This window comes from Oryza glaberrima, chromosome 8 (assembly GCF_000147395.1).
Source record: "Oryza glaberrima chromosome 8, OglaRS2, whole genome shotgun sequence".
NCBI classification, from domain to species: Eukaryota; Viridiplantae; Streptophyta; class Magnoliopsida; order Poales; family Poaceae; genus Oryza; species Oryza glaberrima.
The window spans coordinates 13,062,719-13,079,590 of record NC_068333.1 but is presented as its reverse complement, the minus strand read 5'-3'; the positions used below and the strand labels follow the sequence as shown (position 1 = coordinate 13,079,590).

The 16,872-nt window shown below is 42.4% G+C and overlaps 1 protein-coding gene across 1 annotated transcript; it reads left to right on the top strand.

The window, feature by feature from the left end:
• The first annotated feature begins 7,442 nt into the window (after positions 1–7,442).
• On the top strand, positions 7,443–9,134 carry LOC127783050 (berberine bridge enzyme-like D-1). The gene has a single exon (XM_052310328.1). It carries the CDS (start codon positions 7,443–7,445, stop codon positions 9,132–9,134), a length of 1,692 nt encoding a protein of 563 aa, XP_052166288.1.
• Positions 9,135–16,872: the final 7,738 nt, after the last annotated feature.

The following is a 16,872-nucleotide window of genomic DNA, read 5'->3' as shown; positions in this document are numbered from 1 at the left end:
AGTTATACAACTTTGTTGTTAATAAATTTTTCATTTGAAATCATTTAGTACTTGAAAATGTTGTTTGAAATTGTCATAAGTTGAAATTCAAATTCAAATTATTAAAACAAAGTCATATAGCAAAATGACCAAAACAAAAGTTATAGATCTTGATAAGTTATACAACTTTGTTATTGACATTGTTTTCATTTGAAATCATTTACTACCCGAAAAATTATTTGAATTGAAAGGAGAGAGGCAAATAGACTTTTCGGCGAGGGAGAAGCAAAAGGGGTTGGGCCAGCGGCCCAAGAGGGAGGAGGGGAAGGGGAAGTCGGCCCAAGAGGGAAAGAGAGACTGCGGGTTGAGGGAGGGAGAGAGTAATACTTGGGCCGAAAAAGGCCCAAGGACCAAGTGAGTGATTTTAATTTGTTTTCTATTTATTTTAATAGGTTAAATGAACTTTGTGGTATAAAAATTAGTTATTGAGCTTCTAAAATTCACGGAAAATTTTAGAGTATAATTTAGCCCACGTAGAATATTAAAAAAATATTTTCGGCCATGATTTTTATATGAAAATTTTAGTTTCTTCATTAATTCACTTGATTATGCTTTAACTTTTAATATATTTTTTTATAAATGCATTATATAAATCTATGACAAATTAATGTTCTTCATGATGTCCCAATACTTTATGACGATTTCTATTTGGTATTAACAACGAACATCTTTTTTTTGTCACTAAGCCACCCCATCTCATACTAATCGTCATAAAACGAAATGTGCTAATGACGAATAGCTCCGACGTCACGAGAAATTCGTCACAGAAGGTCATATTTCTTGTAGAGATATATGTGTACACTATATGTATCTATGCATATATATGTTTATGCACATATATGTATATGCACTTAAGTAAATATGGCCTATATTTATTTAAGTGCATATATGTGTACTATATGTTTTTACACATATATATGCAATTTGCATACATATGTAGAAATACATATAATATACACATATATGCACTTAAGTAAGTAGAGGCCATATGCATATATTAACAAAATATGAGTTTGCACCTAAGTAAATATACACATATATTACCAAAATAAGTACACACAAAAGTAAATGCATGTGTGCATATATAAATATATACATGTATGACAATTCCTTCGGACTTTGTAATTTTTGTTTTTGTCATATACTACGACTTCGTGAGATCGGAAGAAGGACCGGCTTGATGAATAGGCTTTCCATCGTTATATAATTCTCCTGTGGGAGAGAGAATCTGCTTGTTGATGAATCCCATCATTTGTTGTTGAACAACCCTTATGAAATCATCGTGGGTGAGGTTCTCTATCATGTAAATCATCTGTCATTTGAAAAAATTGGGATTATATATAAGAAACCAATAAGCTAATGGAGCAATAATTAATGGATGAATAATTTTATGTACTTCTAGGTCCTGGCCAGTCCTGATTTGGTGTGCTAGGCAGTGCATATACTAGCAGACATAGTAGCCACACAAGTTAGTCCCCTGATCCCGCTTTGCACACTGAAGGAGAAACAACGAGAGATTTAATATGCATATCTAATTTAGAACAAAAAAGTGATTCAATATACTCCTGCTTGTCCTCATCCCACACGGGGACACCCTCTTTCCTCCACAGCACTTTCAAATCTTCAACCAATGGTCTTAGGTACACATCACTGTCGTTACCAGGTTGCTTCGGGTCTTGAATAATAATCGGCATCATGATGTACTTCCGCTTCATGCATAGCCAAGGGGGGAGATTGTAGATGCACATGGTGACCGGCCAAGTGCTATGGCCACTGCTCATCTCTCCAAACAGATTCATTCCATCCGTGCTTAAACCGAATCTCACGTTTCGTGCATCCTCGCCGAAGTCTTTAAATGTTCTGTCGATATTTCGCCACTACAACCCGTCGGCGGGTGTCTCAGTATCCCGTCTTGTTTACGTTCTTCTGCGTGCCACCGCATCATTCTAGCATGTGATTTGTTCCTGAAGAACCACTTCAGCCTTGGTATTATAAGGAAATATCACATCACCTTAGCAGGAATTCTCTTCTTCGAAGGCTGTCCGTCAACTTCACCTGGATCATCTCATCTAATCTTGTATCGTAGTGCTTTGCAAACAGGGCATGCTTCCAGGTTCTCGTACTCCTTACCGCGATACAGGATACAATCGTTTGGACATGCGTGTATCTTCTATAGTTCCAGACCTAGAGGGCAGACTGTCTTCTTAGCTTCGTATATTGTTTCGGGCAATTTTTTCCCCTCCGGAAAAATGTTCTTTACGAGTTTCAATAACTCGCCGAATGCCTTGTCACTCACACTGTTTTTAGCCTTCCATTGCAAGAATTCCAGGGTGGTACCCAACTTTTTGTGGCCCCGCTCACAACCTGGGTACAACGATGTTCTGTGGTTCGCTAACATGCGCTCTAGTTTCTGCACCTACTTTTCACTTTCGCAGTCCTCCTGTACGTCCCACAACATTTGACCAAGTTTATCAGCACCGTCATTACCTTCAACATCCACCTCAGCCTCGCCCATTGTGTTTTCTTCAAATCCCCCGTATTGAGCCTAGTCCGTAATGTACTCATCTTCTACTTCATCTTCTTCCATTGCAACCCCTAGCTCTCCGTGCGAGGTCCAAAAATTGTAGCTACGCATGAACCCCCACTGAAACAGGTGGGAATGAATACTTCGTGCAGTGGAATACACATTTTGTTTTTTGCACTTGTTGCATGGACAGCTTATAAAACGTTACGCTTGTTATCATTGGCCACACCCAAAAAATAATGCACGCCGCCAATAAATTCTTTCAACCGCTTGTCCACGTACATCCATTACCGATCCATCTACATGAAATGCATATAAATCATAAATATATAAAATTCACGAAATACAAACTCATTAAATAATGATATAATAATTGAATATAATTATTCATACAATCATTATTATATAATAATACCACATATTATTCATGTTTTAATTATATTTAAATTTGTAAATAAATATTTAATATGTTGTACTTATTTTAATTTTAAATTAACTTAGTTTTAAAATTAAACATTCATACAATAATTATATGTAATTATTCAAACTAGTATTTATAAAATTTGAAATAAACAAATTGTCTATATTCTATATTCCCTACACATATTTTCTCTCTCATCATCTTCCATCACATTTTCTAGATGGAAAAATGTGTAAAAAAATAGCTCTAAATGTAAATGCTAAGCAAAAAATAGAGGAGGATGAAGTTGCTAATGTTTTAGAGACCTCAAATTTGTATATTAACACAAAAAAAAATTGCTAAAAATTTTGGCAGCACCTCCCTCCCTCAAAGCTTCATTTTGTAGCAATGGCTCAGACTGGAGGAGGAAGAAGGGGTATATAAAGTTGTACAACTTTAGTCCCTGTTGGTAACACCAACCGGGACTAAAGATCTGCAACATCTTTAATCCCGGTTGATGAGACGATCTTTAGTTCCCTAGCCCCCCGACAGGGGTTTGACAAGCCCTATCAGGGGCCAAACCGGGACTAAAGATGATCTTTACTCCCGGTTGGTATCTCCTAGTCCCGTTGGAGTAATAAACTAGGACTAATAAACCTCTTTTGTCCCGGTTCTTTTTGAAATTGGGACTATTGTGGAAATCGTCCGACCCACCAAAGATCATTTCTCCAGTAGTGATTATTAAGCCACTCTCATACCCTTTACACATGCTGTTCATAGTGAATCCTCCAAAAGTTGAGAAGCTCCCAAAGTCATATATGTAAGGACGTAGTTTGACCTCCACGTATGCATAGTGATTTTCATCAGGGACGAACCTCACATGCATATGCACAAGCATCAGCAAAATTGTATGACTAGCTAATGCACTGTGATAAGTATAGCTAAAATTGCCTCTAGTAGCATCCAAGAACACCTTATTCCTACACGCTCCAAAGTTAATCCCCATTGAGTTAAATTCGCACAAATCCTTTTGCTTGCCTAATCAAGTAACAAATCTGGAATGTAGTCAACAGAAGAATATGCTAGAAAAGCAACGGAAACACCAATACACATCAGAAACATAAAGATATCTGCTTGCATTAACACGTACACTTATATATACATAAGTTTGACTAGCTCATAATAAGCTTCAAATTAAACAAAATAACAAATCAAATTGCAATTAATAGCGGTAATAGTACCGTTTTCTTAAGGGAGCGAATAGGGTACAGTATGCGAATAGCCTCCACAATACACACGTTTCACACGACGTTTGAGCAATTCTCAGGGCATATAGCCAATTGAAGATATATCTACGAGAAAAAGGAGATGCCAAGTATGATGAAATCATACTTGTGACACCCTTTACACAGTACGAGCCACACCTGTATTTTCTTTTTGCATTTCAGCCATATCAGTCAGTTGCATTTTGCATTTAAATCATTAGGTTTTGTTTTTCACATATAAGTCTGACAGTATACCCCTAAAAATCATAAATATATATAAACACCCACCCGTCCCCTCCCCTCGTCATCTTCTTCTCCCTTTCCCTAGCGCGGTGCCACCTCTCCTGCCGGCTCTCTTCTTCCTGGCGACACCACCACTACCGCCACTGGTGCCAATAGGGTATTGGGCATATGCCCTACGTTTTAGGGACTGGATATACTACTGTCCCAATGTCTTACGTTTCAGGGACGGGATATACTACTGTCCCAATGTCTTATAGTTCCCTCCTGTTCCATATTATTTAACATTTTAAACAAGGTTAAGGTCAAACTTTTATAACTTTGACCACCAATAGCTTTAAAAATATTTAGTTTAAAGAAAGTAGAACAAGATATATAGATATATAGAATTATCTTTCAAAGTATTGTAATAAAAGTAAACATACATTTATTTATTATATATATTATAATAGAGAAATAAGGTCAAAGATATATTTTGTAGACCGTATTATTGTCTAAAACATCAATTAAAATAAAATTGAAGGGAGTATATAGTTAATTGAAAAAAGGTCCAATATATAGACTTCCTCTTTGCTTAAGCACAGCACAGCAGTGAGATCAGGCATGCGCAACACCACCATTCTGCTAAACTTGTACCGTTGTGTCATCACTGGTCCCTAAAGTTGTACCGTTGTATCATCCCAGTCCCTAAACCCACAAATCAACCGTTCATGTCCTCAAACTTGTTCGACTGTGTCATCCCGGTTCCTAAACTTACAGATCCCTCGTTTAGGTCCTCCCACTTGTTGAGTTGGGTCACCCTGGTCCCTAAACTTGGATTTGAATATCATCTAGGTCAAATAGGACGGTCTAAAGACTTTATATTTAAAAATAATTCATAACTTTTTCATGTGAACTCTAATAAAGACAAAGTTGATATCAAACTTGTAGCCCTCGACGCGACCTACAACTTTGTAGTTGATTTTTTTTATTTTAAGTCATTTTTTGTCCCAAAATGTAATTTTAAAATTAAAATTTCAAAATCTATAAACATGCAACAATATTTTGGGACCCTAAACAGTTTTAATTCAAAAACTTTTCAACTACAAAGTTGTAGGTCGCGTCGAGGGCTACAATTTTAGTATAAAGTTTGTCTTCATTAGAGTTCACATGAAAATGTTATGAATTATTTTTTGATATAAAGTTTTTAGACCATCCTGTTTAGGGACCGGAGTGACACAACTGAACAAGTTGGAGGACCTAAACGAGGGACCGGGATAACACAGTCGAACAAGTTTGAGGACATGAACGGTCGATTTGCGAGTTTAGGGACCGGGATGACACAACTATACAAGTTTAGGGACCGGCGATGGAATGTATTATATTATTAAAGGAATAGAAAAAGGAGCCTCCACGTTCGCTCTCATGGCCTAGAAATTCTCACATTAATCGGAGAAAAAGAAAAAGCAGAGTCCATATAGAAATACAATTTCGAAATAGCTAAAATTCGGAATTAAAAAATAAGAAATATTAGAAGAGGAGACTAGAGTTTATATAGAAATACAATTTAGAAATAGCTGAAATTCAGAATTAAAAAAAAAAGAATATTAGAAGAGGAGACTAGAGTCCATATAGAAATACAATTTAGAAATAGTTTAAATTAGGAATTAAAAAATAAGAAATATTAGAAGAGAAGACAAGAGTCCATATAGAAATACAATTAGGAAATAACTGAAATTCGAAATTAAAAATAAGGAATATTTAGAAATAAAATTAGGAAATAACTGAAATTCGAAATTAAAAATAAGAAATATTAGAAGTAAAGTATAGAATCCATATAGGAATACAATTTAGAAGTAACTGAAATTTAAAATTAAAAAATAAATAATATTGAAAGATGAGTTTATATAGAAATACAATTTAGAAATAGCTGAAATTCAGAATCAAAAAATAAGGAATATTAGAAGAGGAGACTAGCGTCCACATAGAAATACAATTTAGAAATAGTTGAAATTCGGAATTAAAAAATAAGGAATATTAGAAGAGGATACTAGAGTCCATATAGAAATACAATTAGGAAATAACTGAAATTTGGAATAAAAAATAAGGAATATTAGAATTAGAGTATAGAGTCCATATAGAAATACAATTAGGAAATAACAAAAATTCGGAATTAAAAATAAGGAATATTAGAAGTAGAGTATAGAGTCCATATAGAAATACAATTCAGAAAAAAATAGAAATTCGGAATTAAAAAATAAGGAATATTAGAAGTAGAGTATAGAGTCCATATAGGAATTTAAAACTAACTAAAATTCGGAATAAACATAATAAAATGAAAAGTAGTGTTTAGAGTCCGTATAAAAATACAATTTACAAATAACTAAAATTCGAAATTAAGAAAAACATGGGAAGAAGAGTTTAAAGTCAATATAGGAATACAATTTAGAAGTACCTGAAATTTGAAATTAAAAATTAAAGAATATTGAAAGATGAGTTTAGAGTCTACATAGAAATACAATTATAAATAATAAAAATTCAGAATTAAAAAAAAAGAATATTAAAAGACAAGTCTAGAGTCCATGTAGAAATATATATAATTTACAAATAACTAAAATTTGATATTAAAAATAATTAATAACTAACACGTATATAAAATACAATATGAATATTACACATTAGTAGTGTCGTAAAGTTATTGCAAAATTTAAAATTATGTTGTCATTGTAATATATTTTAATAATATAATAAGAAAACATATATGCTATTATATGAGAGAAAATATAATGATGCTAGCCGCGCAATCTGCGCGGGCCACCATACTAGTTATATATATTATAATAGCGAAATAAGGTCAAAGGTATATTTTGTAGACCGTGTTATTGTCTAAAACGTCAATTAAAATAAAATTGAAGGGGGTATATAGTTAATAAAAAAAAGGTCCTATATATAGACTTCCTCTTTGCTTAAGCACAGCACACCAGTGAGATCAGCCATGCGCAACACCACCATTCTGCTTCTTGCCCTCCTCCTCGCCTTGCTCTCCTCGTCCTCGACATGGCCGCCACCGTTGACAGCGTGTGCCGCCGGCCAGCATTGCGACGACAGAGCAGCGGCGGGCTCGCTGCCGTCGTGCCTCCTCGCCGCCGGCGTCCGCAACTTCTCCCTCGCCGGGTCGCCGGCCTACGACGCGCTGCTCAACTTCTCCATCCAGAACCTCCGGTTCGCGCTCCCGGCCGCCGGCGCGGTGCCCAGGCCGGCGGCCGTCGTGCTCCCGCGCGGCCGGAGCGAGCTCACGAGCGCGGTGCTGTGCGCGCGCCACGCCTCGCTGCGCATCCGCGTGCGCAGCGGCGGGCACAGCTACGAGGGCCTCTCGTACACCGTCGGCGACGGCGGCGACGACGCCGACCGCGTCCGCTTCGTGGTGATCGACCTCATGAGGATGAACAGGGTGCGTGTCGACGCCGCGTCGGCCACCGCGTGGGTTGAGTCCGGCGCGACGCTCGGCGAGATCTACTACGCCGTCGCGTCGTCGTCGTCCTCCCTTGCGTTCCCGGCTGGGTCGTGCTCGACCGTCGGAGCAGGCGGGCATATCTCCGGCGGCGGGTTCGGGCTGCTGTCGCGCAAGTTCAAGCTCGCCGCCGACAACGTGCTGGACGCGATCCTCGTCGACGCGGACGGCAGGGTCCTGGACCGGAGCTTCATGGGCGAGAACGTGTTCTGGGCGATCCGCGGCGGCGGCGGCGGCAGCTGGGGCGTGGTCTACGCCTGGAAGCTCCGGCTCGTCCAGGTTCCGAACACCTTGACGGCGTTCACGCCGAAAAGGACCGGTTCGGTGGACGCCATCGCCGGGCTCGTGCATCGGTGGCAGTACGTCGGCTCAGCTCTGCCCGACGAGTTCTACCTCTCCGTCTTCCTCACCATCGGCGGCGCCAGCTCGTCGTCGCCATCACGAGATGGAAACGTGACGGTGTCCTTCACAGGGCTGGTTCTTGGTTCCAAGGAGCTGGCCATGTCGGTGCTGAGCGAGAGGTTCCCGGAGCTGGGCCTCGCCGAGCCGGAGATGTCGGAGATGAGCTGGGTGGAGTCGGCGGCGAGGTTCGCCGGGCTGAGCTCGACGGAGGAGCTGACCAGCCGCGCCTCCAGGACGAAGCACTACGCCAAGAGCAAGTCGGACTACGTGCGGTCGCCCATCGCGAGGGGCGCCGTGGCGGCGATCCTCCGGTACCTCGCCGGCGGGCCGGCGGGGTACGTGATCCTCGACCCCTACGGCGGCGCCATGGCGCGTGAGGGGAGCGGCGACACGCCGTTCCCGCACCGCGCCGGCAACCTGTACAGCATCCAGTACGGCGTGACGTGGGAGGCCGGCGACGACGGCGGCGGCGGCGGCGGCGGCGGCGGCGAGGCGCGCATGGCGTGGCTGCGGGCGCTGTACGCGTACATGGCGCCGCACGTGTCCAAGAACCCGCGCGCCGCGTATGTCAACTACGTGGACCTCGACCTCGGCACCAATGCTCTCGCCGGGAACGTGTCCTCGCCGTCGTCGTCGGTGAGCCGAGCACGGTCGACGTGGGGCTCGGCGTACTTCTCGCCGGCGAACTTCGACCGGCTCGTCGGGGCCAAGACGCTCATCGATCGTTCCAACGTCTTCAGCAATGCGCAGAGCATTCCACCGTTACAAATATAAAGTTGAAAGTTGAAACAATTCTTTTGCCGGCAAGAACAATGTTTAGAGAGTGTGTACTGCCATGAAAATATCTAAAATTTTAAAATCAAGGATACATCAGAATAATATGATATAAAAAGGGATTTGCTATAAAAAAAATACTGGCAATTAAGAATAGCTTTAGGAAAAAAAATAAACTTGGATGATATGCCCATGATATTGCCCACAAAATCTTGGCAATACCTTGTAGATAAATAACATGATACATCAATTGAACAAGAGTAAAATACATGACCGGTCCATAAACTTAGAAAATGCACATTTAGATTCACGATCTCATTTTAATGTACCATCCCGGTACAATCCGCGGTTGACCACCTCTGACCGCCTGCCACGCAGGCAGTATATTTGCATCCTTCCCCTCCACAAAACGTAGGCACTGTTGCAAACCTAAATCCATTGCATTCTTCTCCACTTCCAAGGGAGAGAGCGGCGAGTAGGGCGATCTCGATGACTCCGGGAGAGGCGGCGAGGCGCTGGGCTCCGCGAGGGGTGTCGGCGCGGTAGGGCTCCGGAGAGGCAGCGCCGCTGGGCTCCACGAGGGCCAGCGCGTGGCGGCTACATCGTCGGCGCGGCGGTGAAGGACTTCAACTTCAGAGCAGACAGAGAACCAGCACCTGTGTATCGTGGGTTGAATTTGAACCAAGGACTGTGTTTGTTTCTGTCAAAAATGTGCTTGCCAGGCTTGAAAAGTCATGTAATCACATTGTTGGCGGTATGGCATGAGGCCCTTCGACAAAACCTGCCGAAACCACGCGACCAGTGGGGATTCAAGCCCGAGACGTCAAGGTTAGTCAGGGCGAAGCCCCCCCTCCCCCCCATGGCGAAGGCTATGGAACAAGGACGGCGAGAGGCGGGGAATCGCGCGGATACCTTGCCGGGCCAGAGGCCTCTTGGGCGAAGGATGTAGGGCGAAGAGTATATGCCGAAGGGAGACGACTTCGCCATAGCAAGTTCGCCCCCACGAGGACCGAAGAAGCTATTCAGGCCCGTCAAGCCTAGGGGCTATTGGGCCGACGATCGCCTTGCGGCCCATCAGGGGCCCATGAACCTCAATTACATTATGTACCCATGTAAATGTCCCTTTCATAAAGGCAACCATGTAAATTCCCCTGTATAACCAAAACCCTAGTAGTAAGAACCTGTAATGGGGCTATAAATAGTCTCATAGGGCCATGTAATAGGGGGGCCCCAAGAAAAATTCTCAATTTAATACACTTCACTTCTTTTCCGACTACTGTTGAGTAACCACGTCTTTCGACGTATGCAGTTGTCGCTTCGACAACACACATCACTGTTTTATACTATTCTTATTCCTAGCCTAATCAAGAGAGATGATTTCTGGAACCTGACACAGACCCTGCAATATGAATCATCTTTTTTTGGTTTCTGATTCAAATTCCGAGTTGGTTTTGTTCTACAGAATGTTCTACAGAAGTGTGAGCAACTACTGCATCAACAATGTGGTTTGTCCTGTTGTTTTAATCAAAGGCACTTGAGCTATCTTCGATCAACATTATTTGCTGCATTTTAAATCAAGCCTCTGAGGTTGCTACTGCGCTATCTGTAATTCCACACAATGGTACTGCATATTTCACATTTGAAGACTACTTTGTTATGGATCGTTTTATCACATGATGGTGTTTAGGGATGATATTAATGCCTACGTTTTGTGGAGGGGGGCAGATGCAAATGTACTGCGCTGGCGGTAAGACGCGGTCAACCGCAGATTAGACCGGGATGGTACATTAAAACGAGATCGTGGACCTAAACATGCATATTCTAAATTTATGAACTTAAGTGATACCGCCTGTCAACGTTTGATGTCGCGATTCCGGTATTTGCATAGTATGGGGATCGTTGGTACTAGGATATATGCGAGATTGTAGTAAAAAAGACGGAGACGAGGATTTTTATACAAGTTCGGGCCCTTGAATTATCAGGTAATAACCCTACATCCTGTTGGCCGAAACTGGTGTTGCTCTTTATTCATCTGGATCACACAAATACAACATGTGGGATAACATATCTGGCTGTCAGTCGACTTGACGGCTAGATAACCAACTCATAGTCGACGACAGGGTAGTCTTCTTCCTCGAACACGAACTCGTCGAGATCAGAGATAGTGCTTGACCCCTCTTGCCGGCCCCCGTAGGTATCGGATAGGGTTTGTCTAAGCTAATCTCTGATGTTGATATTTGGAGGGCGTGTTGGCTTGTTTGTTGATCTTTTGTCTTGATCTATTGTTCCGTGTCACCTCTCCTCCTAGGAGGCCTTGTATTTATACCTATAGGTGTCCCCTTGTCCAAGTAGAACTAGGGAGATCAATATGGATACAATCCGAGTAGTCCTTGTCGTTTCCATGTAGAACTCTATTCATATCCTTCCTTATGCGGAACTCCTCCTATATCCGAAGGTTGTTCCCGTATAAGACATGGTATGTGATGGGTTCTGCCGAGATTTAGTCGACTACTATTAGGTATGTGGTATCCATAACCCTGACACCGCCCCACAAGTTTAAGGACCGGCCATGTATTTTACTCATAGAACAACTATAAAATGTGACGATATATTTATAGCATCATCATAGTACAATCCTGGTCAACCTTTATATACCTTCTCGATAGATATCATGATACATCATAAAATGTGATGATATATTTATGGCATCATCATAGGACAGTCTGGTCAACCTTTATGATATATATACTACTATAATCTAGATGATACTCCTATGATATTGCCATCAATCTACACAATACCTATGTCGTACTACTTCATCCCACAATACCGATCTTCCTAGCATCCAAAAGTTATCTCAAAACAGTAACACATAACCCACTTCCAATTCAAATTTCATCCTATACTACCCTTTTTTTTGACAAATTGATCCTTATAGAAAACTTATTTCAAAATTAGTCCCTGCCAAAAACTATATCCAGAAATAGGTCGTCGGCTCAGCGCCAAAGCGGTTGGTGCTAACATCGTGTCAGCGTGGCGGGCGAGGCACGACGTGGCAGGGCCTCAGCGCCAATGCATTTGGCGCTGACTCCTTGTACACACTAATTAGACTGATGCACGGCGATTAATAAGCAATGTACTTGTGGTGCAATTGTATGTTCATTTGCTTGTGTACCCTAGCACCAAGGTTCGAATCCACATCATTTCAGCTATATTGTTGGCGCTGAGCCGACTCTCTAGTTTTTGGTAGGGACTAGTTTCAAAATAAGTTTTCTACAAGGACCAATTTGTCAAAAAAGGCCTATTCTACCTCAACTATCATCCAACATGCAATATACATTATTTAATAAGGGGTACTATAATCTTTTTTCCTAACCTTGATACATGCTAAACAATCTAGAACAACAAGTATTATGAGATGGAGGTAGTACAATAAATCTCGATGATAACTTTCATACCTCTATTAAATTACGTTTTTGGTGATGGGCTGACGACATATTTTTCATGATCGTATCTGTCCCTTTTTTAACTAATAGGGGATAAATCCTAGGCAAATTTTGCTACAAAGACATCCGCGACTTCGTGGTTTTAGCTGTAGTACACCGCACAAACTCACTTTTGGAGAAAAGTACTCTCTAAACATGGTTATTTGCCAACGGACACTGCACCGATTAAAATAGTGTATTTGTGCCGACGAGGCGAAAGTGGGCCTAAACATTTACGCGAGTGACCAAATTGCCCCTCATTTCTCTTCCTCTCCTTCCTCCCTTCCCAGCATCGACGCAGCAGAGGAGCTAGCATCGAGGTGGCAGCCTGGAGGAGGCAAGGGTGGCAGATCCGCGGGCGAAGCCTCCTGCCACGCCGTCGACGCACCAACTCGAAACATGGGTGCATCAGCCGACGCTGCTAACTCTGGCCTATGAATTGCATGCTCCGCCCAGTAGTCCTCCGCGGTAACCATCAGCAAATAACCACATTTTGATAGTGCATTCCCCCAAAGATTGACTTTTGACGTGTCCTAGAGCAAAAACCACGAAGTCACAGTGTCCTCTATCAAAATTTGCCTACTAATAATGGTAAACTTTGCTATAGGATATTACGACTTTGTGATTTTAGCTATGAGACAACACACGAAGTCACTTTTGAGGAAAGACACTATAATCTTGATTATTTGCCAGTGAACACCGAGCCCATTTATTTTATGTTTTAGTGCTAACTAGACAAGAGCAAACTCACTTTTTGACATGCAGTGACCAAATTACCCCTTTCCATCTCTCTTATTCAATATGATGCCCTTAGCCGGCTACTCCCTCCCCTCACCCACCGGTCGACGCCGTTCTCCCTCCCCCTCCCCCAGCAGGAGCCGCTCTCCTCCCCACCTCGTTGGCGCCGTTCTTTGTTTCCATCTTCTCTGCTCGAAGGTAGCTTATTAGGGCCGACGGCTCTTGGCGACAGAGCAGATGAGCAGCAACAGCAAGACTGTCGAGGGGAATAGCAGCGCGGCCGCCCAGGTGCGCCTCCACTAGCAACACGAGCGCTCGTGCAACCACCTCTGACTCCATCACTTGTGGTGCCATGGCGGGAGGCAGAGGCCCCCGGAGCCGACGACATGTGTACGACACTAAGCGCCTCGCCCTTGCCCCTTAGCACGCGCCGGGGAGTCGGGCGAGGGAGCAGGCCATGCCAGCGGCCGCGCGCATAAGGGAGCCGACTCGCACCACCATGGCGGAGACGGAGGAGGTGAGGAGGGAAGGCCTTGGTGGTCATCGGCAGTGAGCGGAGGAGGTATTGTGGCCGGAGTGTGAGAGGGAGTGAAATGTGAGAATATGACAAGTGGGTCAAGGGGCATTTTTTTTACATTTCACGATGTTTATCTCTCCTATCAACCGAAAATTAATATTTTAATGTCTACAGTGTCCATCAGCAAATAATCACATTTTGAGAGCATCTTCCCCTAAAGATTAACTTTTGATGTGTTCTAGAGCTAAAACCACGAAGTCGTCGTAGTGTCCTATAGCAAACTTTATCTATCCTAATTAAGTATGTTGACTCAGGGACTAATAGGGGACAAATAGAATAATGCGAATGGTCAAACGTCATGTCCAAATGTTATTAGCATCGTACATTTAAAACAAGATAGGAGTGATTCCACGCAGTTTTTATTAGTAAAATATTGAGTGCTATGAATTAAACTGGATAATTTAACGGATACTTAAAATGAGCCCGAGGATATGCCAGGAAGCTGTTTGCAATTTTGTATCGAGACCTAGCTACTACCATAATTAGTACGCTAAAAATCGCCTCTAATGGCAACTGTATATCTAAATTGTATGCTCCAAAGTTAGCTCGATCCCATTGAACTAACACAACTACAAAATTGTCTTTTTCCGGACAAGATCCTTCAAATTGCAAATCATAGGTGGACCAAAACTACTTCTGCATGTAAAAATCGTTCCCCGGAAATGGCTCAAGGACCACATGAAAAAACTATTTTCGCAGGTGATCTATTAAGAGACCCGTCTACGATAATACGTGCATTATTGCAAAGCAAACCACTTATGGAGCAATGTGAAGAGCAAGTGGACCCCACGCATTCCTGCACCGGCCGCACACTACTTTTCTTTCTCTTCACCTTTTTCTCGTCCTCCTCCTCTCCGCTCACATGCACTTTTTTTTTCTCTTCTCCTCTCCCTTTTTTTTGCGGGGAAGGGGAAAATATATTACTCAAAAATAGCGTCCTCGCAAACAAGTTACGAGATAAAATTACAACTCTCACCCATCCAAAAACCATAAACTGAATCAACTCTAGACTTATTTGTCAAGAAATGGCTTACACAATTTTGACAACGGGAGACTGTTGATTCTAACTTCTCGCTCTCCAGACAGTAGCACTTTAGCCTCCTGAACAATGTTGGCACTTTGTAGATTCTAACTTCTCTTCTCCTCTCCTTTGCTCCACCTCACATCACTCCACTCCCACTCCCTATCCTCATCTCTCCCCCCCCCCCTCCCCCCGCGCCCCATCTTCTCCGGTGGCTGAGGTGGAGGGGACGGGAGCGAGTAGGCGGCAGCTAGGGTTCACCCGTTTTTGGGTGCGGTTACCGATCCACGGTAAGACGGTTACTACGAGGTTTACTGTGGTGTTAAAAACTGAGAATGTTACCGCACGTGATAACCATGATAACTGTATTGTTTTGTAAACCTTGGCGGACTAGTGGTGGTGGTGGCAGTGGCGCCGGCGACTACTATGATGATCTCGGGGTGGAGTAATGAACCTGATCAAAGTAAACCATAAATTCCCAAAAAACCTTTTACTTGCCTATCCTCCTTGTTCTGATATGATGTTTTTTTTATCAGAACGTGCCAGAGAAAGCAAGGAAAAACCAACACACTAGATACTTGTTCTTTCTGCAGGCAGGGACGAAACTTGTGAAATTCTAAAGCCATAGTATAATAGAGATCGTCATACGTCACGTACCAAATTAAAATCCCCTATGTTTTACACAACAACTTGATCCATTATTATACCTACTACTATCGATCGGGGGTTCCGTGAAATTTCGTGATCTGCGTGAGAGATAGCTAGAGAGATTTACGGGCTGGTTTGGTCTGTGGTCTAAATAGGCCTTATCAAATTTTGTCAATACCAAAATTTGGCAAGTTTTAACATGACTAATTTTGGTAAGATAAAATTGGGTTAGGATTGAAGCCAAAATAGTCTAAGTTCACTATGAAATGGCCTATTTTCTTAGGCATGCCAAAATTTGGCTTCAAATCAAATAGACACTAAAGACTATTGAAATTACCAAATATTGGAAGCGTAATTTAGGCCTCAAACCAAACCAGCTCTGCATATATTTCCTCCTGGTGATCGATCATCTTCTTGCAACATTTTTTTTTTTTTTTGCCGCGATCGATCAGTGGCCGATCGTGCTGGCCATGGCGGCGGCGGTCCAGGTGCTGTGGACGGCGCCGGCGTAGGCGTGGTCGTGGCTGGGGTAGGTGCAGCCGGCGCCCCAGGGAAGGAGGTGGCCGTACCAGTGCGTGCTGCAGTCCTTCACGGCCAGGTCGCCCAGCACCCTCCTCGACGACCCCGTCCCCGGCGCCGCCGGCGAAGACGTCGTCACCACCAGCACCTCCTCCTTGTTCTCGAACACCAGCTCGCATCTCCTGCCGCCCCCCACCAGGCACGCCTTCTTCTCCGGCCATTTCTCCTCGTCCCAGATTATCACGCTGCTCATGTAGTTCCCCTCGTATCTGCGAGTCACATGATACTCCCTCCGTCGTTTTAGATCCAACTATTCTTGGTTCGACTAAGTTTGTCCATAAATATAGAAATAAGGTTTGATTAATTTTGTAGATAAATATAGTAATATTTTTAGCTTCGTAAATTCACCGATTTGAATATATGAGTATATTGATAATATTTGAATGAATCATTTTGTTTTTACTTCAGAAGGAATATAAAATTTAAATCAATTTAATTTAACTTATAAGGTCTAAATTCAGTGTGAATTTAAGATCTAGAGTTGTGCCAAACAAAATCTTAAATAAGATTGTTTGGTAGAGATTTGAATCTGAAATAGATTTGGAGTTATAGTTAGAAACCGTAATTTGGATTTTAAGTTAAAAATACAACTTTCATAACATAAATAAAACTTTTGGCCAAACTAAGTGACATCCCGAAAACCATGAAGAGATATAAAATAATATAGCACTCTACCAACATCAATTACTT

Excerpts from the sequence above, each read along its gene's own strand:
- LOC127783050 (XM_052310328.1), top strand. The coding sequence starts at position 7,443 with ATGCGCAACACCACCATTCTGCTTCTTGCCCTCCTCCTCGCCTTGCTC.